Consider the following 25,035-nt stretch of genomic DNA (forward strand, 5'->3'; position numbering starts at 1 on the left):
TGGATTTTATTTTACCTGATAATTTCAGCTTATCTAAATTTTGTGTTCTGTACATGTAATGTTTAACTATACCATTGACTATTATGGAAATTCAGTATTATATGACACTGCACTGTGGTGCACTTAGCTTATTAAACTGTAAAATAAAGATTATTTTGAAGATTTGAATATTTGAAGTTGTATTGCCAAAAATAAATAAATTTGCCTTCTTAGAAGATTATTCCACTTTCTACTTAGGCTCAGTATAAGGATGCTTCTTTTAATGGAGTCTAATTACATCAATAAAGAGGATAACTGAGGCTATCTTATTTTTGTTGGCAGCAATTCTAATAGGCTCTACAAATACAACTATGAGTTTGTGAAAGCGATCAATACCATTCAGAAGTCTTGGACTGCAACCAGATACATAGAATATGAGACTCTCACCTTGAGAGACATGATGACGAGAGGTGGTGGCCGGAAAATCCCAAGGTAATAAAACATATCCCTTTATCACTAATAAAGGTATTTGTGTTGAATGTCATACTCCCTTCTATTCTGCTCTCCCTAGTTTGCCCACAATTTTATTGGCCATTGCAACCTAAACTTTTTATGTTATTTTTTTTTCCCGACCGTCTCCCTATCCTTTCCTTGGATCTTCTGGTGCTCTGAGTCCTATTGATGGGTTCTGCTTTCACAGCATCTGCCACTTCCATCATTCTCCTGCCATTTTCTACACACTGGTGTAGGGTTTTGTCATTTCTCTGCTGCGTTGTGGGTCAGCCTCACACCTCCTGTCTTCTAGTCCTACCTCTTTGGTCTCTTTTCCTCTCAGCCATTCTCTAAAATGCCACTTTCATCTTCCTGTATCCAGATATGGTTGTGTTACTACCTATCTTTTTAAAAAATATTTTATTTATTCATGAGAGATACACAGAGAGAGGCACAGACCTAGGCAGAGGGAGAAGCAGGCTCCTCGCAGGGAGCCTGATGCGGGACTCAATCCTGGACCCCAGGATCCCACCCTGAGCCAAAGGCAGATGCTCAAACACTGATCCACCCAGGTGTCCCTACTACCTATTATCTTATGAATAAATTAACGTGGTAACCAAAGCCATCTAAATTTGACTATGCTTCAATTTAGTACCATGACCCATTTTTGAACAAAATGACACATAATCACCAAAATCTTTACTTTCAGGTACCTCCATTCAGGCTGCTCCCTTTACTTCAGATATCCCTCAACTTGTCTACAAAAACTGTCCAATTTGTCACCTGTAAAAATCTTAAAAGCCTCTCTCTTGCAACATCCAGCAAAAAAATTGCTGCATATTTATCAATGTACCTCTACTACCTACAGCCAGAAGTGACACTTCCCATCATTAGCTTACATACCACCCCATCACATATTTCTTATTTAGGAGATCGGGTCACAAATACTTTGAATTTATATAGTCAAGAATATATAGTCAATATATAGTCAAGAATAATTTAGATAAAATTAACTAAAATGCATTTCTAATTTTTTCATTTGCAGACTAATAATCCTAACACTCTGACATTTTTTCAACTATGAGGCTGTCTGGAGATTTTTCCTATCTCATCTAATAGCACTCTCTCATAATTCTGCCCCATTCTAAAGAGAATCTTGTATAGTATTTCTCAAAGTGTATTCTAAGACATTTCTAGTCTGTGAGACCCAGGTTAATGGCAGTTAGGAAAGGGAACATGTTGTAACCCTTCTCAGGTTCGCTAAAGTGAAGGAGTTACACTGTGTATATGAGACAGGAAGTCGAGAACTGTTAAGTAAAAATCCACAGCAGCATGAGAGGAAGGCATATCAACATCTGAGCCTAAGGTCCTGGAGCTCCTGCCTGAAAGATTTGAGCCTCAGACACAGTTGCTTTTCCCTGTGTCATTGGCCATGCTTCTGAGGAATTCTTTTACTTTTGACGCTTCTTCCCTCCACCCAAGCACCTTTGTGTTAGAGAAGGGCTGGCTTTATGAAGGGCTGCTTTTAAGGCAAAGCTCCATAGAAGTTAAAGATAGGAGAGAAAATTGAATGAAACAGGAAATACTAAAACAGACATTGTGGTCTGGCTGCCTAGTTTTCAGTAGCATTTTTGTATATAAATTAGGTCTCATAGAATTCAGTGACGTAATAGAAACCCACCCTCAGAGATTCTTAACTTGAGGTTTAAAGAGTCATTGAAACTGCCAAAAGTATAGAAAAATGTATTGGTTATGGTCATCTGCCTAAGTTCAGAGCTTTTACCAGACTCTGAAATAATCTAGACCCAAATGATTAAGAGCTTTTAATGTGTAGTGAACCTGTAATCTTTGCGGTTGTTCTCTATCTTACAAATTCATCTTTCAAGCTTCATTTTTACGTCATTGAACTTCGATTGTCACAGTGTTTGATTGGTTTGTCTGTGCATTGACAGGCAAATACCCTGCCTTATAGGATGGTAGGGGGAAGGAAGTTAACATTTGAGTGCCTGCTGTGTGCCAGATGATCACTTAAATAAATGTATCTGCACATATTTAGTCCTCTTAATGACATGGATGATGATGATGATAATGGTAGTTATCATCATAGGAGCTTAATCTAAGGATTTGCAGAAACAGGAACTATAGTAATCTTTACTACATTGATTTTTTTACAAATATTTTATTTATTTATTCATGAGAGATACATAAAGACAGGCAGAAACATGGGCAGAGAGAGGAGGAGGCTCCCTGTGGGGAGCCTGATACGGGTCTTGATCCCTGGACCCCGGGATCACGATGCAAGCCAAAGGCAGACGCTCAACCACTGAGCCACCCGGGTGCCCCACTACATTGAATTTTTATAATTTTTAAGGTATGTATGATTCTACCCATTTTAATAGGAGTCATTTGGAGTTTTGTGATGTTAAGCCCTGTGAGTAATGTCACATAGCTGGTGAGTAGTGAAACCATTTGTTGGAGGTCAGTATGACCCTAAGCCTACTATTAAATTACGTTTTGCTGTCAAACTTCAATTCTTTATCTTTTAAATTACTTAATGTATTCTTAAGTATATACAGGACAATTAGTTAATATTTGATTGATTAAATCTGTTGGCCTCTTAGTGTGAAATCACAGAAACTGTTTATTTCCTTCCAAAAATTGTTTGTACCCTAATTTTTACTTAAAAATCTTAAGGAAAATATTCACGATTTGTTGCTTGGTTTGTTTTCTCTCTTGCCCTATATACACAGTTTTCATGGTGCATAGCTTTTTAAGTACCTTGGTTATTCCATGGACATTATCCAAGTTGTATGTATAACATTAAACTTCTTTGTATTTGTGATTGTAATTGCTCCGTTTCATGTCTCTTAATGCTGTACCTCATATGGTCAAAGACTACCTCATGTTCATCTCTCTGTCATAGACAGCTTCCAGCAATGTCCCTGGTTTAGCTAATATTTTAATGAAAAATTGACATTTCTGTAAGGAATTGTGTCTATTTTTATAATTCTCAAGATATGATTGCTATTGAGTGATTCTTTTTTTTCTCTCTCCATTTTATCTCACTTCCATTGTGTCTTAACATTGACTTACATCCCCTCTAAAAGAAGTGTGTGAGATAGGGAACTCCTTGGGAGTAGTTGCAGAGGACGTGAAGAAGTGCAGAAATTATCTTTGCCAGTGACTAAATTGGAACCTGGTAGAGAGCACTGGATAATCACTGAAAAGTTTGAAGAGTACAGTCTGGCAATGCCAAGTTGAATGAGATATTCAAGTAGTTATAGTATCGGAAAGATACATGTTATCCTGGTGTAACAGTAGTGCCATAACTCAGGAGTTGATAGAGCATAGAACTGAGATTTTCCTTGTGGAGTGGTGGGTAAGGGCTGCTCTGTGAGCAGTCCTTACATTAGAAGTTAGGGAGAAACTCCTAAAAGAATTTCTTCTAAGCAGTGGGCAATAGGCACGTTAGATAAAAGGAGCAGCAGCGCAAAGACGTGGAACACTGAATTCATTTAGCAGACTTGGAAAGCTCCCAAGAAATCTAGTGTCTAGAGCTGGAATGCTGTTTGTTTTAAATAGCTAATACAGAGAAGCTTGTAGAACAATTTTCTCATTTCCAGACTGTCTTATTCATCGTTCCAAGCAACTCTTCTTTTCCTGTCTTCCTTTCTTTTTTTTTTTTTTTAAGATTTTATTTATTTATTCATGAGAGACAGAGAGAGAGAGAGAGACAGAGAGAGAGAAGCAAGCTCTATGCATGGAACCTGACATGGGACTCCATCCCGGGTCTCCAGGATCAGGCCCTGAGCTGAAGGCAGGTGCTAAACCACTGAGCCACCCGGGCTGCCCCCTGTCTTCCTTTCTAACCATCTCATGTAGGATGCAGTTTGATAATGATTAAGCATTTTCATCTGTTGTTTATGGAGCTAGTCAGTCTACTTTATACTTAGACTTCAAATTTCTGTGCTTGCTTCACTTCTTTTACAACTAATTCACTATCACCACCAGCCATCTCCTGAGTCAAACCTTGGTGGTTCCTCTCTTTCCTCTTGTGTCCTTCATAGGCCATTTTAAATTCCCATGTGTTTACTTTCTTGGTCAAAATCTGTTTAAGAAAATGTAGCTATCTAAGCATACTAAGAGTAGCATCTCAGTGATATACAGACCCAGTGTCATTTCATAGAAGAAATTTACTAGATCCTGAAAAAGAAACAGATAATGAAAGCCATTGACACACTTAGTTGTGTCATTGAAACATTGTGTATGGGATGTCTGGATGGCTCAGCAGTTGAGCGTCTGCTTTCGGTTCAGGGCATGATCCTGGAGTACCGGGATCAAGTCCTATATCCGGCTCCTTGCATGAAACCTGCTTCTCCTATCTCTGCCTCTCTCTGTGTCTCTCATGAGTAAGCAAATAAAATCTTAAAAAAAAAAAAAAAGAAAAGAAAAAGAAAGAAAGAAACATTGTATAATGGACATATTGTATGTTTGAAACAATGATGGGACAAGGGCTTTTTGGGCTTGAATCAAGATTCTAGGCAGCCAGGTAATTAAAATCATGTAATTAAAGATTAGGAAATCGTTCTCAAGGGAAAGACTATATATTGAAGTCAAATGTATATTTTCATCCTAGGCCTAAACCCACACCACTGACTGCTGAAATACATGAAGAGATTTCACGTTTGCCAACATCATGGGACTGGAGAAATGTTCGTGGTACCAATTTTGTTAGTCCTGTTCGAAACCAAGGTAAAAAAAAAAGTCTGATTTTTTTCATTCATTTGTTCTGAAATATTTATTGAACATTTACTATGTGTCAAGCTCTCGGGTAGATTCTGGGGGTACAGAGATTCAACAGGCCTGATCCACTTTAGTAAAGAAATGGAATAGATATGTCCAGTGGTCATTTCTTCCTTTTATTTTTTTTTAATTTTTAATTTTTATTTATTTATGATAGTCACAGAGAGAGAGAGAGAGAGAGACAGAGACATAGGCAGAGGGAGAAGCAGGCTCCATGCACCGGAAGCCCGACGTGGGATTTGATCCCTGGTCTCCAGGATGGCGCCCTGGGCCAAAGGCAGGCGCTAAACCGCTGCGCCACCCAGGGATCACAGTTCTTCCTTTTATATCCATGACAGACTTTGATAATAGATAATCTCTCGTTGAGCCCAGCATTTTTTGAGTATCCTTCTCGAAATACATTCTAGCTAGCTAATGAAATTAATAAGTAATGGGAAGAAACTCATCTGCCCTCCCCAGTAGGAGAGACTCATGTAGAAACAAAGAATGGCATAGAATTAAAATTGATCTTCCTTCTGCAAGTGGTTTGGAGGAATCCTTCTATGCTATTTGTCCTCCCACTCTCTACCTCCCCCTGTCCACCATCATTTAGTTTCTAATTACCATAAGAGCCCAGAAAAACGGATCCTTAAATTTTTTTTCTGGTAGATTTTTTGAGCTGTGTAAGGACCTTTTTAATTCACTTTATGTCAGAACATGACATACGATGGTACAATTTAACCCAGCTTCCTGAGTGGTGGCCTTGCAGAGCCCAGATTTACCAAAAGCATCACTCTAATTGCATTTTACCCATTATTTTCAGAAATTTCATACAATATGAGTAGATTTAATAACTCTTCCTCTAATAGTACTTGATAGCAAATTATCTTGTTATATTAAATTTTAGCCAACAATGACTTGGAGAATCATTTATACCATACTCAGGTTTATTATTTCTAAACTCATTTTGAAGATAATTATAGCACACATGACTGATTTGTTACTATAAAATAGGTGTAGTATTTGCTGTCTGGAAACATTCTGATTAGTGTCTCCTGAGGATTATAAATTAATAACACCCAAAGATAAATTGTTCTTCCCTTTTCCTAGAAACTCTGTGATAATCAACTCCTCTCACTTCTCAGTGTTCACCACCAGCCCTCCAGTTCCATGCTTACTGAATTCTTGCCAAGTATTCCGAGTGTACAGAGCTTGGAGCAGGTTTTATAGCTGCCAGCCGGCAAGGCTTCTGTCCTGCAGTTGACATCAGAGATCTCATCTCTTTGTCTTTGCTTTTACAAGTTCTTCTGGAACTCTTCAGCTCTAGAGAAAGTGTGGATCCTGAAATGTCTCCCCTACCTTTTCTTTCCTGGGTAGGGCTTCTTTGGAAAGGAGGCTTAGGAAGTGAGAGAACTTTTTTTTTTTAAAGACAATTTTTTTTTTAATTTTTTTATTTATTTATGATAGAGAGAGAGAGAGAGAGGCAGAGACACAGGCAGAGGGAGAAGCAGGCTCCATGCACCCGGAGCCCGACGTAGGATTCGATCCCGGGTCTCCAGGATCACGCCCTGGGCCAAAGGCAGGCGCTAAACTGCTGCGCCACCCAGGGATCCTTTTTTTTTTTTTTTTTTAAAGACAATTTTTTTTTAATTTTTTTGTGAGAACTTTTAAGGTAATTGAGAAATGAATGGGAAGTGAAATTAAAGGGTTGGTGTTAAGAGAGGATTAAAATGTACTCTGTCATCAGATTCCTTATATCTATCTGACAAAATTAAGTAAATAATGCTTGTCAAGTGTCGATTATTGAGAACCTGACACATGGTTGCTTTCTCTGTAATACAGTGTTTATAGAGTACCATGTGTTAGGATTTTTGATGACTGAGGATATAAAGATTACTGCGGCATGGCTCTTGTCCTAGAGACTTGCAGTTTAGCAAGATCTGCGAGCAAAATATAAAAATACAGTATGGTAACTACTTTAAGAAAGTGTTTTTTTTAAATTCATTGGGAGCATGGGAGAAGGTCAAAAGAGAAGTTTAGTTCCACTCATTTCCCGAAAGATACAGTTGACTGGTGACGAGACAATAATCCAGGGGACGGAAATTAGACCTTTTAAAACCAAATTCTCAGACATTGGTTTTCTTGTAGCTTGGCAAAAACTATTGTTCTCTGATGTTTCATCTTGTTTGAGTGCTATAAATATGATTTGTACAGACATGGGCAATTTTTAAAGGTTCCTCTTTTGACTTCCTTTTGGTTTTCTTCACTTTAGGTTGGGGAAAAATTATTTTCTCTTCTTGAAAACTGGGCTCCTTGGAAATTTCCACTAACTTTAGGAACACCGCATTCTAGAAAACCCAGAATTCAGAATGACCCAAGTTAAGGGAATTCACAACTTCTCTGTATTCAGAGAGCAAATGAAGATTAACGAAAAAAGAAATATTGGGAAGACAAAATGAGGTTTTACTGTTAAACCTGAAAGCAGCTTTAAGCACCAGCCATATAGCTAGATTTATATTCAAGTGTGAGAGGGAAGAGAAGCTAGGCAATTGGAAGACTTGGACTTTCTGTCTTCTCTCTGCTATACTGTTGTTATTTATTATTGTATCTTCAAGAGAGAGGGGGTGTGTTTCTCAGGTCACGTCAGTTATCGTAAATGCAGTGTTTTCCTACTGTCTAAAATCTAGTTTGTTTAAATCTTGTTCTGAATACCATCTGTACTATTAGAGCTAGAACAGAGAGACCTTATTAAATTGTCTTCCATGCTGTTCACTTTATGTACAAGATAAAAATAAATGCCAGAAAGTTCCAGTGATTTGCCCAGGGTCACACAGCTGAATGACAGGGTAGGGGTGGAGAAGATTCCTAATTCCTTATTCTTAGCTCACAGTGTTCTCCACCATGGGAAGGCGCAGCTGAACACAGTTCAGCTGTGAAAATCATGTTACCTAGTTGAAATTGTGGAAATGTGCTTACTGACCCTGCTGCCATGGCCCAGGAATGCTGGATGACCAAAATGGGGCCATTTCCATATTCTCAGGATGTTAGTTATTTCATGACTCTGGTGTCTCATGAAAGGAACACTGGCTTTGTCTGTTAACTGTCTCTGATCTGGTTCTTTGTCACTCAGTCATTTGAAAGATGGGTCCCAGGGATAGTGTTATTTGGATGGTTTCAAAAACAAGATGTGCAAGTTAATTTTGGCTTAGTTAGTAACTAGATGATAGGGAAGAAAATTTGAAAACTCATTTGAGTAGTTACAGATCTATACACTGAAAAGAATATAAGCTGCCTTGGGAGACACCTAGCTGCTAGCGCCTGCCAGCTGTTAGTTTTGTGACTTTGGACAGGTCATTGTTTCTTTCTGAGTCTCAATGTACACATCATCAAGTGAGTAGTACACTAAATGAATTCAAGATCTTCTTCCAAGAGTTTATCCTAATCTTCATAGTTCAGGTGATCTCTTGGCAGCAAAAGCAGTATATGGTATGGATAAATCTGAGATATTTATAGGGAGAAGTTTGGGGAACACGTGAAATGGTAGAGTGGTTTGAGCTCTAACAGGCTCAGTCCAGGACCTGAAGTGGTATTGAGTCACTTGAGAGAACTCTCACTTCAGGTGAGAAGCCCTAACTATAAGGGGGCCCCCTTTATAGCTTAGAAACAAGTAAAGGTTGATGGCTTCCAATAAAGTCACCTTTTTTTTTTTATGGATGTAAATATATGTCTACTTGTTCATAACTTGGGTCTTCCTGCTATAAATATACATTGAGTTTCTTCATTGCATCAGGCACCTGTATGAAGAAGGCACATTTCCTGTGTACACTCAAGGAGATTCACAGTTTAGTTTGAGGAAAACAATATAAGTAATTCAGGTAGAGTTTAGAATTTTGGAGGCTGAGCAAACAGTGGTCTGGCTTTCTTTTGCACTCAGGGAGGAACATGAATCGACATTACCTAGGGAAGGTAGTACCCTGATAGTATTCTAATGCATAGTGTTCTTTTGGATACTCTTCTCTCTAAGTAGTAAATTACTAAATTCTGATTTATTAAAGAGAACAAAGGCGACACACACTTTATGTAGAATGAATTTTTTTTTTAGAATGAATTTTTTGAATTTAATGTCTATTCATTAATTTTATTATATATGATTATTATTATATAATCTTATGATGTGTAAGGGAGTGCTCACCATTCAGATAATTTGGTGAATAATTTATTAGTACATTAAATAACCTCTTTTGTATGTAACTATATTTATATATCAATGTTTTGGATTTGGTACAAGCATATCTCCAAATCTCCAATTTGTATCAGTGGTAGTGGTAAAAAAGACTCTATAGTAATATAGACATTAAAATCTATGTTCATTTTTTCTAGAATTATGACAAGTTGAAATCCCAGTTTTGTTATATACATCCCATATTTTCTTCTTAAATGTATTTATGTATTTACCCACATCTTTTGAGGAAACATAGAAAAATAATATTCATATAAATTACTTCAAAGTAAAACATTTTTCCAGGATAGCCCCAGTGGCCCAGCGGTTCAGCGCCGCCTTCAACCCAGGGCGTGATCCTGGAGACCCAGAATCGAGTCCCACGTCAGGCTCCCTGCATGGAGCCTGCTTCTCCCTCTGTCTGTGTCTCTGTCTCTCTCTCTCTCTCTGTGTCTTTCATGAATAAATTAAAAAAAAAACACACACACATTTTTCTTCTCTTAAAATAGCAACTATATTTCTAGCATATGCTTCTTAAGTACATATATTTTGTCCTCACCAGAGCATCCAGGTATTAAATAAAGCGGTTCCTTTTTCCTTTTTTTCTCTGACCTCTATCCAAGCTACTTTTTGTGTTCTTCTTTCCTCTGGGTGACACGTTTTGGGAGCCATGGCTCTGCTGCTCTTCTTTTTCCCTTAGAACCATGTTGTTTTCAATTTCACTACCTCCATCTGCCTTCTAGCTTTACTTCCTCATTGGCCACCTTAGATACCATATTCATCATTACAGTTACTCTCTTATCTTTCTTGGACTGTGTTGTACTTTGCCTCCTTGACTATGGTCAAATTGAACTTTTATAATACATCCACACCTGAGCCACTCTTAGGCTTAGTTCCACCCAACAAGTAACTTTAGAAAATGCTGCTCCTGAGGGGCACCTGGGTGACTAGGTTGAATATCTGACTCTCCATTGCAGCTCAGGTTGTGATCTCAGGGTCCTGGGATAGAGTCCCAAGTCTGGCTCCATGCTCAGTGAGGAATCTGCTTGGGATTCTTTCTCTCCCTCTCCTTCTGCCCCTCCCCCTCGTGCTCGATCTCTCTCTCTCTCTCTCTCTCTCTTAATCAAATAAATAAATCTTTTTAAAAAGAAAGAAAAAGAAAATGCTGCTCTTGAGATACTGAAAAGCTCAGCTCACGTGTGTCTTTCCATAGCTGTCTCTCAACTGAATGGCTCAGCATGCTGTAGACCTATATTATTTTTTCATTATCAAGAATACTATCACATGCTTTGCAGAATAGAGGAGTGTTTTGAGTTTCATCTTATTTTGTTTTGCCTCCTAAAATAGTCTCAAGGAAAGCCCCATATAGTAACATTTGCCTTTTGGTGGAAATACTGAAATCTTGTTTGCCTATAAGGTTGTGTTGTTGATCGAATCTTCTATATTGGGCTGATCCTTATGAACAACAGCGGAACTCAAATAAATATATTATTGTGTCTCTCCACTCAGATTTTTCTGTGTTTCTTTGTAAGTGCTTCAAAGTTCTCTTAGGTTACATATCTTTCTTTTCCATCACCAGCATCTTGTGGAAGCTGCTACGCATTTGCGTCTACAGCTATGTTGGAAGCAAGAATCCGTATACTAACCAACAATACTCAGACTCCAATTTTGAGTCCTCAGGAGATTGTCTCTTGCAGCCAGTATGCTCAAGGTGAGTGCTGTATTTCAGGCACTGTTTACTTGGGTGTAGTTGGCCATTGTGGGCAAAGGAAAAAGGATGGTGTAGTAGAGACCACAGTGTCTGTAGTCAGAGCACCAAGGTGCAAGTTCTGGCCTAATCACTTATTAATGAGTGGTTCTCAAGTAATTCACTGCACCATTCAGCAAAATGCCAATAGTTAGTATACACTGAATGAACATGAGCTCTTTGGAGCCTTTTATGTACATTATCCAACAATGCTCAAAACCCTGAGAAGTAGATATCCCTATTTATAGAGGGGACAGACATGAAGTTATTCTATAATATTTTGAAGGCCATATATTTAGAGTTTCAGTTCCAGCTAAAGTTTCACTTCAAAACATAACTCACATTAAAACCGCATTAACCCTGGTTTCTCTCTAGGAGAATGTTACAATTCTGTGCTTGGGCTTTCAGAACAGGGAGTGTGTAATGATGTAGAAAGCCCAGCTGCAATTGATTTAGAATGAAATATTCTCATTTTAAAGTTTTCTGCTGTCAACCCCAGATTTGGCCACTAGAAAATGAAACTGCTTAGGAATGATTATTTTGTCGTTGGGCCTCTTGGTCTTTCTGAAATACTTATTAAACATCAACAATGTGACTTCTAGGCCCTGTGGAACTAAGTATCAAGACAGTCCTTACCTTCATGAAGCTCACACTTAAGTGAGGAAAGTAGAGGTCAAGTATTTAAAAGAACAATGAAGAAAAAAACCCCCACAGGATTACGGATGTGTATAATACAGCAAGGACTGGAGGAGGGTGATATAGACCTGATTTAGACTTTTTTTTTGCAGGAGGTGGTCAGAGAAGTCTTTCTTCAGGAAAAGCCATGTTATGGTGTCTATTTAATAATGACAATAGTAGCCAACTTTTATTGCTTTTACAGGAAGTAACTAATTTAATCCTGTAAGGAAAGTCCTATTCCTATCTATAATTTATAAATAAGTGAACAGAGGTATAGAGAAGTTTAATTCTTTACACAATTTTGGATTTGAACCTACATGGTCAGTCTTCAGAGCCTCCCCACTTAACCGTTATGCTGTAGGTACCTTCCACATCAGGTGCCAAATAACTACTGTTAATTAGATGAGGAGGAGAGGATTCTTAGCTAGATGGCTAATGGATGAATGAAGGAAGTAGCATTTCAGCTAAGAACAACTCCTGTATATAACAAAGAACTATTGGAGTAGAAGAAAGAGAGAGAGAGAGAAAAAAAAAAAAAAAGGAAATGGGACCATTTCTTCTGTGTCCACCCCTTTTCTAATAGGGGGGTAATAATTGTGTGTGTTATTCATCCTCAGGCTGTGAAGGTGGCTTCCCGTACCTCATCGCAGGAAAATATGCCCAAGATTTTGGGCTGGTGGAAGAGGCCTGCTTCCCCTACGCAGGCTCTGATTCTCCATGCAAACCAAATGACTGCTTCCGTTACTACTCCTCTGAGTACTACTATGTGGGAGGTTTCTATGGGGCCTGCAATGAAGCCCTGATGAAGCTTGAGCTGGTCCGTCACGGGCCCATGGCAGTTGCTTTTGAAGTCTATGATGACTTCTTCCACTACCAGAAGGGAATCTATTACCACACTGGCCTGAGAGACCCTTTCAACCCCTTTGAACTGACTAATCATGCTGTTTTGCTGGTGGGCTATGGTACTGACTCAGCCTCTGGGATGGATTACTGGATTGTGAAAAACAGCTGGGGCTCTAGGTGGGGTGAAGATGGTTACTTCCGGATCCGCAGAGGAACGGATGAATGTGCAATTGAAAGCATAGCAGTGGCAGCCACACCAATTCCTAAATTGTAGGATATGGGTCCTGGCATTTCCTGTTGACCACCATTAGTCACGAAAGGGGATCAATTTATTCAGACCGAAAACTTTTATAGCAGCAATTTCAGATTACAGATAGATTCCTATGAAGATTTTTGCCTTTAAAATTAAAATTGTCTTTGATTTAAATATACCTTTCCATTAACCACTGGCCTACTTTATAGCTATGTAGTAATAAAATGCAGGATTCTGTTCATTATTTTGATTCAAATATAGTATATTTTTTAAAGTCTTTGGGAGAACAGACATTTTTAAAATATAAAAGTCACAAGAAAAAATGGCAATGATTATTAAATTTTTTTTAATGTTTTTGTAAGTGTTCAGGTGATATATATTACAGAATTTATACATAATTGTAACAGGTTTCACCACTGACCCCTTCAGTTAGATTTACAGGTATTACTTATGTAAGTACTTTGAAAACAGAAAGAAATTGAGTGTATTTCAATTTAAAAAACTATGAACCTTTACAAGGGTTATACTCAAATAATGACTAGTTAACCCTAAAATTATCCCCTGGATATTTGATGAGCCAGAGTCCAAGAACAGAAATGAGTTTTGATAAAGATCTGGATATTGGTTAAAGTATCTTTTGGTGTATTTTGCATTTGGAAGTATTGGTCCACCTTCATTGGGTGAGTGTTTATAGCTTAATTAGTGGGATGTTAACAGTTTAGATTTGGACAGATCTATGAGATCTCCAGGGGATATTTCACAGTGATACAAAATCTCTATCCTGAGTAAACAGATGGCCTCTCTTAGAAATGATGTGACAATCAGGCAGATTGGGCCATCAGAGTTCTAAAACATAAGCAAAATCCACAACCCTCTTGGAGCCAGAAGGGACTATAGAGCTCACGTGATCTGTTCATGTCTTTGCACAGAAAGAGTGACAGGGTTAGGGAAGGGCAAGTGGCTCATGTCAGGTGACAGAGGTGGTAAATGACAGGGTCAGATTAGAACTGAGATCTTCTAAGTCCAGTTCTCCTTGAGTGCCTTAGACACTGAGTCTCAGGACTTTTCGTCAGAAAATCCAAAGCGACCAGATGCTAGGTATACACTTTGACATGTTCAAGTGTTAAAGTTTTGTCTGAAACTTCATGTTTTTTTTTTTTTTTTGTATTGCAGTTCACTACAGTGATGTCTTTTTCTCTCCTTGAACTGAAGTGACATGGAAGGAATATGCCCTATGATTAAGATGTGGCTTCTTGGGTGTCCTGGCCCACTGCCACATACCTTTGACTTTTTCACCACATGGTAACTCAGAAGCAGACACTCTGAATAGCAGACATAGCCAGGGCCCTTGTCATGTGGAAGACCTCCAAGGAGGTATGAATGCAGTCTTAGTCTTACTTTATTAACCTGGCCTTGTTGCTATTGGGAAAGTGTAAATAGACTTTGAAATCAAACACGAATTTCTTTTTCACTAAAACTTACAGAGATATGACCTGTTAGCTTAACAGATGAAATATTATTTAACATGAAATGTGAGCTTATTCTCTGGTTTTCCACCTGCATGACTGTCAGCTGACACATACACATAAGTCATGAAGAGGTAGGGCAGCTGTGCTTTAGCACAATTCCATGAGGCCCCAGCTGGGCTATAAAGGAGAATCATTGCTGGTATCATTCATAAAATACTTTAGGAAATATTGAAAGACTAAATATAGGTGTGAACCTAACTGGCAATGGGAAGCAATTCTCATAAGCATGATTAGTTGAAAACAATGGTTTGAAGAGGCCCTAAATTTTCTGACTTTACAAGAGGGATTACCCAGAATGAGAACTCAGGTTCCACTGTGCTTCAACCTGCATTTATCTGCTATGAGAGTTTGCTTCTCCCATTTCTAGATGACTGATCACTACTTTACTTTATCCCTAGTGGCCGAACTCACCAAAGATGGTGACTAAGTAAACATCATGGTTCCTCAAAACACATGATTAAACTCTTAAGCTGTACAAAAAAACAAGATTTGTAATCTAAAAGTTGTTTATATTGGTGCTAATAGAGCATGTAATCAAAGTCTGTTGACAGACTGAGCTCTGCAAAAAATGGGATGGGAACTCTGGCTAACCTCCCCGAAGACGTATTCAGAAGAACAACAGTTGTGTGTGTGTGGAGACACCATTGTCCACAAAAGGAAATAAAGGTTAGCTGGGTAGTCAAGTGCAAGGTTGGCATTGACTTGGGTGACTGTGGCCTGGGTCAGCATTCTGGCTCTGCCTCATTCTGCCTCTGCCTCATGAAAGCCTGAGGCAGTTTCCTTACCCAACCTGTGCTTCAGATTCCTGGACTGTAAACTAGAGATAACAGGGTAGTTAACCCTCCCTGTGTGAACTCTCCCTCTAAACTCTTATTGTTGCAATGAAGGAACTAATAGATTGGCACTTTTGGACACCATTGTTTGCTTTCTTCAAGCTCAGGCCTTTCACCATCCCCAGTAGGGAAAGTGAAGTAGATTCAGATAATGCAGTTTCCCTGCCACCCAGATTTGCTCACTGACCTCCATTTGACCTCTAACCACTGAAGCCAGAAAGTGGTTAGGTTTGAATAGTAAGGGATACATGCACCTACTTCACAGAGTTCTCTGAGGGTTAAATGCCTCCCTATTATGTAGAGCATGTAAACAGTGCGTGGAACCTAGAAAGGAGTGTGTAAATATTAGTTATTACTCAAGTCTTATTTTTCTGAATTCAAATAGTAAAATAGTTGTTTGCTAGGAGGAGGCAGCTAAGACATGTTCTATTAATAAACAAACTCTGGGGCAGCTCCGGTGGCACAGCGGTTTGGCACCGCCTGCAGCCTGGGGTGTGATCCTAGAGACCAGGGATCGAGTCCCATGTCGGGCTCCCTGCGTGGAGCCTGCTTCTTCTCCCTCTGCCTGTGTCTCTGCCTCTCTCTCTCTCTGTCTGTCTCTATCAATAAATAAATAAAATCTTTAAAAAAAAAATAAGCAAACTCTGCCCTGCAATGAGACTTGAGGAGGGGCTTAGGAGATTTTTCTTTTAAGGAAGAAAAGAATCTACAGAAGAACACTGGCACAAAGAAACAGAAAAACCTCCAAAAACTTGAGGGAGGCAATTTTTATTTTTTTTTGGTACAGAAGGTTTTTTTGGCTTTTTTTTTTTTTTTTAAGATTTTATTTATTTGAGAGAAAGACACAGAGATAGAGAGCACGGAGAGGAGAGGGAGAAACAGGCTCCCCATGGAGCAGGGAACCCAATGCAGGGCTCTGATTCCAGGACCCTGGGATCATGACCTGAGCTGAAGGCAGATGCTTAACCAGCTGAGCCACCAAGCACCCCGAGTTGTTTTTGTTTGTTTTAAAGATGTATTTATTTGAGTGAGAGTCTGTACATATGTCAGGGGGTAGTGGGGGTCAGGATAGGGGGAGAGAAACCAGGCAGATTCAGTGCTCAGTGGGACTGGATCTCATGACCCTGAGATGGCAACCGAGCCTAAACCAACAGTTGGTTGCTTAACTGACTGCACCACCCAGGCACCCCTTGGTACAGAGGTTTCTACATCTTCACCATATAATTTCCTCTGTTGCCAGCTCTGTGGAGAGAGGAATAATGTGAGAGGACATCAAATTTGGAAGGCTTCGACTGAGAGAAAAATCATTGCAATCTTTAAGCCAAAAACACTAAGGTTGTAATACATTTATTTTCCTATTTGGAATTTTCCTATAAAAATAAGATAAGCATAACAGAGTCACAAAACATGAGTGCTGGAAGATCATCTGGTTCACTGCTCATTAAAATAAAAATAGGGGCACAAGGGTCACTCAGTTGGTTAAGCATCAGTCTTCAGCTCAGGTCATGATCTCAGGGTCCTGGGAATGAGATCACATCGGGCTCCCTGCTCTGTGGGCAGTCTGCTTCTCCCTGTACCCCTCCCCCCTGCTCATGCTCTCTCTCTCTCTCACCTCACTCCCACACTCTCAAATAAATAAATAAAATCTTTAAAAAAATAAAAATGGGCTTACAGAAGTGAAGTAGCATACCTGGGGCTCTAGTTAATAAAGCTAAATCTAGATTCCACTGTATCCAGAACTTTCTACCGTTCCTGCTGCCTCCCAATTACAAAAGGATAAAGAAATCTACATGTTGTGAGACACATAAACTCACTTGTTCCATAAAATCATTTCTAAGTTATTTTCTAGCTTTCAGAAATCCTATTATCTCTCAGGGGCAAGTGCGCTAAGCTTCAATCCATGTGTGGTGGTTTGGAAGGCTTAATTTAACAGTTCTCCTCGAAATATAGTGATATTAACATTTCTACTTCTTAACTGTAATAAATATTTATTTTTGGCCTAAAGTTAAGTGGAAACTTCCTGACCGCAACTAGAAAACTTTAGATGTATCAAACTTCTGCTCTAACAGGAATTGCATGGCCTTGAAATTGAATGTTGGTAGTGGGTCAGTTAGCCACTGGGCCTTAGTTTCATTAGCTGTGAAACACTGGCCTCATTGAACCGTTGCTGTGATTGAAACTGTGAAATCGCCTGGACTGTAAAATAATTGAAACCTCAGCAGACCTTCCTCTTGTGCCATACAATGTCCTTGTGATGACAGCCTACCAAAATCTCAGGAGAGATACCAACCTTCAGACAGAAAATGCAACACGTCCCTTTGCTGGAGTCCTCCCTTTTCCTTTCAGAAGTCCATTTATCAAGATTGCTTTTCTTCAAATGCTTTTTAAAAGTGGGCAGAAGTGAGAAATTTAACCTCTACTTTTCCAAATTTGAGGATGCGATACGTATCCATAGCATTGAGTTTGAGCTTTCTGTCCTAAAAGAGTGTTTATTTTTTGAAATTCCTTTCTAACAGATCATTAAAGTGGAAAGAATATGATAAACTCCAAACCCCTCAAGTTGTGAGAAATGAAAAGCAGATTTGCTCCTTCCTCTTATGCAAAAGGTCTGAAGAGATTGAAATCTTAGCAATCAATTAAAAAGAATTAAGCTGGAGAAATAGCCTTCCCCTGCAGAAATGAGGGAAATGCCATGAAGCTAGTCTTGTACTTTAATCATTGAGATGTTTTATATTTTTCCTAAAATGTATTTTATGGTCCTTCAAAAGTATTGAATAGTTTAAGTGATAGAAAATGAATGCTTTTAATATCAGATTTTTATACCTTCATTCTCTTTTGTGGGTTTTTAAAGAGCTTTAAAAATTTTCCTCTAAATTAACTCTTCCTATGTCATCTTAAGAAATTCACAGTATTCCCAAGAGATAGTAGACAAAATCTCAGTTTTGCAGGCTAAAATACAGTTGAGTAGTAAGAAGAATGAGTCTATGGAGAGAAAGTAAACAAAGTAGCATTGTGCTCTGAAAATACCATGGGCCCTGGAAGCAGGCAATCCTGACTTTGAGTCTTTGCTCCTTTAGCATTTGTTATTTAGACCTTAGTTTAGTTACTGAACAGAGATTTCTAGTCTTCAGTGTTTGTCTGCTAAAAGGCAATAGTAATATTTACTTCTGTGGGCTGTGTGGCTCAGTTTAAAGGAAGCAATAAGTGTTTGTTTATATATTATCTGCCCTGGAAACAGTTTCAAGTGCTTTGTAAAGGTAAAGGTACAGTACAAAATAAGTTCAAATTAGATGGGTGAATGAAAGTAAAGGAAGAGGGATCCCTGGGTGGCGCAGCGGTTTAGCGCCTGCCTTTGGCCCAGGGCGCGATCCTGGAGACTCGGGATCGAGTCCCACGTCGGGCTCCCGGTGCATGGAGCCTGCTTCTCCCTCTGCCTGTCTCTGCCTCTCTCTCTCTCTCTCTCTCTCTCTCTCTCTCTATCATAAATAAATAAATAAAAAAATAAAAATAAAATAAAAAAGAAAGTAAAGGAAGATAAAGGTAGGAAAGTAGGGTAGGACCATGAATAAAGTCTGTACAGAGTCTAACACATTACATGATACATGAGGATCATGCTTCCACCATGGTTCTCAACCAGAAATGATTTTGTCCCATAGGGGACTTTTGGCAATGTTAGCAGACGTTGGGGTTGTCATGTTTGGAGTCATGTTTGCAGTCAGCAATGAAGAATCATCCAGGCCCAGATGTGAGTAGTGACATGGTGGAGAAAGCCTGCTCTATAGCATGCTCACCACCTGATACGTTTTCCCCAGCGCCTAATGGTAGTATAGACTTTGGAGAAAGAGAATTCCAGGGGTTAATGTTATCCCAGAAGCTTCCAGAGAGTTTAGGAAATGTGAGTTGAGCTGTGAAGAATCTAGAGGGGGAGAAAAAGACATGCAAGGCCCAGGCAGTGGGGAAGATTGAAGTAATGGGATGAGATTGGACTCCTCAGTTTCAGGACACAGACTGAGCCCACTTTTAAGTGGCCTCCACCCTATTGGAACCCACAGATATGATTTGAAAAAGATGTTAAACTTATTAAACACATACCCATGTAGTAAGAATGGAGCTCATCGGTGGGCCAGCAATTGGTGAATCCGTATTTTGTAACAGGAGGGAAGCAAATGGGAAGATAGAATGATGATTGGAGGCTCAGGTGTACGAGAAAATTCTGCCATAGAGGGTGAACACATGTTCCCAACTCACCAGACTTTTGACCAAGAAAATAGGTAGATTGTAATATTTGTGCTTAAAGAGAGCATTTCTTTAAAGCATTGATCCTTTGCCCTTACAAGGTCATGGACCACGGACTCTTCTGAGACTGATAAAATGATGGATTCTTTCCCATTTCAAACAGCACACACTCATTCTAAATTTTGCATAAAATATCAGCAGCCTCTTGGAGATGTACAAGTCCCAGCATAGTGAAGTGTACTTTTGTGTGTGTAGGTGCTTTTTCTCCCAGCAAGTAGTCATTCCACAGTGCCGATATTAGCCGTTTTCTTTCAGCCATAGGCTGGGAGGAACTGTCTAAAAGGCTTGGCAAGTGGGGTTCCCAGGGCCTGTATCAGGTGGATAATTCCACTTCTAGTCATAACCCCACTCTTGGTCCCATCCTGTGTGGACACCGAGCTCCCCATTTGCTCTCTGAGCCCTCATGGCTTGTCTTGGTTTCTGTGGAGTTGGGAGCTAGTCTTATTCCTACAATCGTGGTCTTAGAGCAGCAAAACCCCATCTGACAACTACAGTCCTTCCACCAGTGGGGAGACTCTTCTGTTCCTCACTGCCTGCTTTCAAGAATGCTTCATTTTGTGCAGCACAGGATTCCACATGTCTGTGCTCGTACCATCCACAGGAGCAGCACCATGACTTCCTCTTCCCTAGAACGCACTGCTGCCCCCTGCCCCCTGCAGTAGTTTCATCTAGTAGATACCTTGATGGTTCACAGACTGGTCCCCATGTACACAGAGGGCAAGGAGGGACTGAGGAAAGGAAGTCACTCTGGATCTCTAGGTGGAACATTTCATAAGCAAGAGAACTTACAAGGCTTATCTTGGGCAGCCACAAGATGAGCAGGTCACTACACTTGCCTGCCAGCATCTTAAGAAGACTTACCTGGATTCAGTCGTGTACCATCCAGGTGGTCTCAACGACACCTTACTCCAGCCTATGTCATTGGAAGAGCTCCCACTGTGGGAACAGGCAGGTCGCACATTCCAAGGGAGGCGGGGGGAGGTGAGATTTGGATTGTCCAGATCGAGCTTGAGGGTCAACCAGTGGTCACCATCTCTCCATTATCTCTACCAACTTCAACTGCCAGATGTATTTGACTTTTTGCATCCACTTAGTTATTTTTATTGATAATAATAGCTACCATTTATCAAAGTCTTTATTTTATGCCAGGTGATGTGATATGACCTGTAACAAAAAGATAAGGGGAATAATAGGAACAATTTCCAGAAAAACCAACACCATCAATTATTGATCCAAAAATTTTGCTCAACAGAACAACAGGGAAGTTCCCCAAGGGAACTGGGGATGACAGAGGAAGGACATCTTGAGGGAGGAAGTATAAAGCTGTGCTTCTAAAACATAGAGACCCAGGTTATAATCCCAAGTAGATGGAGCTCTGTGATTTAGGGCAAGGTACGTAACCTCTCTGATTCCTTATCTGTAAAACAGTCCTTATAAGGAATGGAATGAGACATTGTATGTAAAGGGCTTACTTACTTCTTCCTTATGTTTTTGTAGGTAACTATCATAGTTGCACTAGCCCTGAGAGATGAGAAGATTCCTTCATCATCTTAAACCAGGATGAATAAAAGAAGGGTGATCTCAGAGACAGAAAGGTTAATCAGGAGATGAACAGGAAAAAGGTACGACATGCTCTATTTTAAACCTGGTGAACTTCAGCTGACCACTGTAAAAGCAGTAAAAGCTTTCTCCTTTCAAAAAGCATCTTGCCAGAAATGTGGTAGCGATTGTTAGAAAGGATTTGGCAAACCTAATGTTTAGCAGATTTGCAACAATTGCTATAGGCTGGAATGACATATTTTCTGGTAGCACACTTGGCCCTCCAAGGGAGAGTAGATTATTTTATTGGGAGTGCAATGGCAAGAAAGGCATTAAGGGCAGCAGCGTTTCTTCAAATATATATATATATATATATATATATATATATATATATATATATAAAATAGAAAAGTGAAAAAAGAAAGGTGGTTGAAGCCCTCTGCTCTATTTCCTATACCTCCAAATTTTGGTAGAAAGACATCAACTCAAGGTGGGTTCAGAGAACACACTGGGTTCACTGAAAGTTTAACATCAATCTGGGCCCTCAGTGATTTCTTTCTGTATATCTGAACTAGCCACCTGTTGGGCTTCTGAAGTTTGGGATAATGAAAGAAGCAAAAAAGAAAGAGCCCCTGCAGTTTTTGCATGAATTTTTATTGAATTCAGCCCAGAGCCCTGTGAAGCTGGAGGAGTGCTTGCTTTGGCAGGCATCCAGAAAACATCTTTTGGGAGGAACCTCTCTGTTTTTGTTTTGGAGCAACTTTGCACAATTAATCACAGCGTTATTTACAGTCATGAAAAGTTGGAAACAACCTAGAGGTCCAACAAATAGGAAACAGATCGTTTATAGTATGCAGGCTTGACAACATTATGCAGTATTAAAAACAACTGCTGCTGATACACAACATTAACAAATATTTATACTATATACAAAAACAATGTTTTGTTCTATAAAATGCAAATGGACAATAAGTACCTTCAAAAGGGCAGGAAGATTATGAGTGAACGTTATTTTTTTTTATCGTTTTTGTTCTAACAGCTTAGTTATAAATACCAGAAAATGTAATCAAAATTTGCATGACCAAGAAGCCCTCACACGCTCAAGTCTTTCTCCCCTCATAAAAAAGCCACCCATTTTTCATCTTACTGCAAATAGCACATTATTCTTTCCTTCTCTTAACAGCTATGCTTCTTCAAAGAAGGTCCTTTTCTCTTCTCACTTTGTGTTTTCTCCTCAGTCTGTTGAAATCTTCCTTCTGCCAGGTCACTTCTTTGAAATTGTTCACATCAAAGTAAGCAAAAAACACCTGACTGCTAAAAGCTGTTTTCAGTCTGTATCTCAGCATTTGATACTGGGTCATGCTTTTCCTAACCTTGCAATTCCCATCTTTCAGATCTCCCTTTCTATGCAGTTCTCCTTGGTTCCTGGTCTCCTGTCTTTCCTTAATTTTACATTTCCTCCAGGGGCCTCTGGGGGGCTCAGTTGGTTAAGTGTTTGCCTTTGGTTCAGGTCACGATGCGGAGGGAGGGTTTGGGGTGTCCTGGGATGAAGCCAGCACGTTGGGCTCCCTGCTCAGTGGGGTGTTTGCTTCTCCCACTTCCTCTGCTTGCCACTCCCTCTGCTTGTGCTCTTGCTCGTACACATACTCTCTCTCTCGAATAAATAAATAAAATCTTAAAAAATTTGCTATTCCTCCAGCTTTTATACAATCTCCTTTTCCCCATCACTACACATTATCTTTTGTTGAGCTGTTCACTGTCAGCATAAACCATCGATATGCTGATAAGTCTCCAATCTAGTCTCCATCTACAGAGCTCATGTATACTTATCTTTCTTTTAAGATTTTATTTATTTATTTGGGGATCCCTGGGTGGCTCAGCAGTTTAGCGCCTGCTTTTGGCCCAGGGCATGATCCTGGAGTCCTGGGATCGAGTCCTGCATTGGGGTCCCTGCATGGAGCCTGCTTCTTTCTCCCTGTACCTGTGTCTCTACCTCTCTCCCTCTCTCTGTGTCTCTCATGAATGAATGAACGAATGAATGAATGAATGAATAAATAAATAAATAAATAAATAAATTAATTAATCTTTTTTTTTTTAAGTCCTGGGACTCTGGGATCACTCCCTGAGCCAAAGGCAGATGCACAACCGCTGAGCCACCCAGGTGTCCCTCCTGTATAGTTATCTGTTGTGGTAAAACAAATTACCCAGAAGCTTAATGGCTGAAACTGACACACATTTATTGTCTTATAATTGCTGTGGGGCTGGAATCTGGGTTCAGTTTCACTGGGTTTTCTGCTTCATGGCTTCTCATAGAGCTCTCCTCAGAGAGTTAGTTGATGGTCTGCATTCTCATCTGAAGACTCATCTGGGGAAGGCTCATGCAGTAACTGTAGGGAATATTCAGTTCCTTGTATGTTTTCGGATTAAAGGCTTCAGTTGCTTACTGGTTGTTGGCCAGAGACCCTCCTGAGTGCCTTGCTACATGGGCCTCTCCAGTATGGCAGCTGACTTCCTCTAAGTGCGCAAGCTAAGAAGGCAATGGAGAGACCAAGATAGGAGCCAGTCTTTGTAATCTAATCATGGAAGAGATATCTCCTCAATGTTCCCCTATTCTTCTGGCAGAAGCAGATTCCTCAAGGTGAGTTATACAGAAAGCCTCTTTGAGGCCAATGTAAAAATGCCTGACATAACTCTAAACCAGATTATCTCACTTCCCACTTGTACAAAGATACATCAGCAAGTGTATGCACAAATCTGAATACATCATCATACAAATAAGCTTTTCTCCATTGTTGAAGGGCACCACCATTCACCAAGTTCCAAAATCAGAAATGATATTGTTATTGATTCCTTCTTCTTTCCCACCCCCAATGTTCAATTAGTCATGACTTCCTACTAGTTCTCACTTCTGAAGACTGATTATATCTGTCTGTCCACATGTGTGGCCTTAGGTTCTCATGAGTTATATAACTTGCATCACTGCTCCAGCCTCCTGAATCCCCTTCTACTCCCACCTTTACCTCTTCCAGTCCTTACCATAGCAGTGGTGACTATGCCACACCCCTGCTTAGTCGTCAGCTGACTTCCCATAGCTCAGGAGTATTTAATGGCAGACAAGGCTAGAGTATGAAAATGCACCTTCAGTAAACTGTGGTTTTCAGAATGCAAGGCTGCAGAAATTTAAACTCAGCAAAATCTTCTTGGCCAGTAGGGATACACAAATTTGAATGACAAATATTAGGAAGGGCATAGCTCCGTATCTGACTAATATCAAAAGTTCTTAATAGGATGTAAGTGGTTTATTGTGGTATGCAAGTATGTAGGATGTAAACTCAAAACAGTTGTATTTGCAGTAATATCTATCAGTTGTTCTTTAAAATATGATCTTGGAGGATTGAATCCCTTGAAAATGTTTCAGTCCTGTCCTACAGCTTTCCAGGTATTTTCATTTATTAAAGTTTCACACCAGTCCTAAGAAACTCAGACCTATTGATTCTACCATTTCAACCTTTTAAGGTCCCTGCTTATGCACAGGAAGGCATTGCTGTGCAGGTCCTGGAAGTGACAGGGGCCTGTGCACATCAGTTCAGAGCTCTAATTCCTCCCCAAACCATCTTCAGTTCTAGTCATTTAGAATTTAGATGTTGTGGTCTGCTTTGAACGAATCTCCTTTTTCTCATGTGGCCATGAGATGAAGATGGCTGAGAGTAACAATGGCATTTTCTAAGTAGTTATAACATGATTAATTATGTTAATTAATTATGTTTGAAATATTAATGTCACATATTTCAAACATTTCCCCAACTGCCGTATCTTCCCAAGTGTTGATGCCAGTTTCTGGGATG

At 39.6% G+C, this 25,035-nt stretch overlaps 1 protein-coding gene and 1 long non-coding RNA gene across 2 annotated transcripts in view; both read left to right on the forward strand.

Moving 5' to 3' along the window:
• CTSC (cathepsin C) overlaps window positions 1-13,237 on the forward strand; it is a 35,734-nt gene extending 22,497 nt beyond the window's left edge. Inside the window, exons 4-7 of the mRNA XM_025419357.3 lie at window positions 322-471; window positions 5,108-5,223; window positions 11,052-11,183; window positions 12,515-13,237. Of these exons, the coding sequence (XP_025275142.1) occupies window positions 322-471; window positions 5,108-5,223; window positions 11,052-11,183; window positions 12,515-13,014 (898 nt within the window). The 3' untranslated portion in view covers window positions 13,015-13,237. The remainder of the gene's footprint in view (window positions 1-321; window positions 472-5,107; window positions 5,224-11,051; window positions 11,184-12,514) is intronic.
• Window positions 13,238-21,580: 8,343 nt separating this feature from the next.
• The window catches only part of LOC125753233 (uncharacterized), a 52,299-nt gene continuing 48,844 nt past the window's right edge, over window positions 21,581-25,035 (forward strand). The window contains exon 1 of the long non-coding RNA XR_007404524.1: window positions 21,581-23,828. This is a non-coding gene — a long non-coding RNA (uncharacterized LOC125753233). The remainder of the gene's footprint in view (window positions 23,829-25,035) is intronic.

The sequence above is a fragment of the Canis lupus genome, chromosome 21 (genome assembly GCF_003254725.2).
Source record: "Canis lupus dingo isolate Sandy chromosome 21, ASM325472v2, whole genome shotgun sequence".
NCBI lineage: Eukaryota > Metazoa > Chordata > Mammalia > Carnivora > Canidae > Canis > Canis lupus.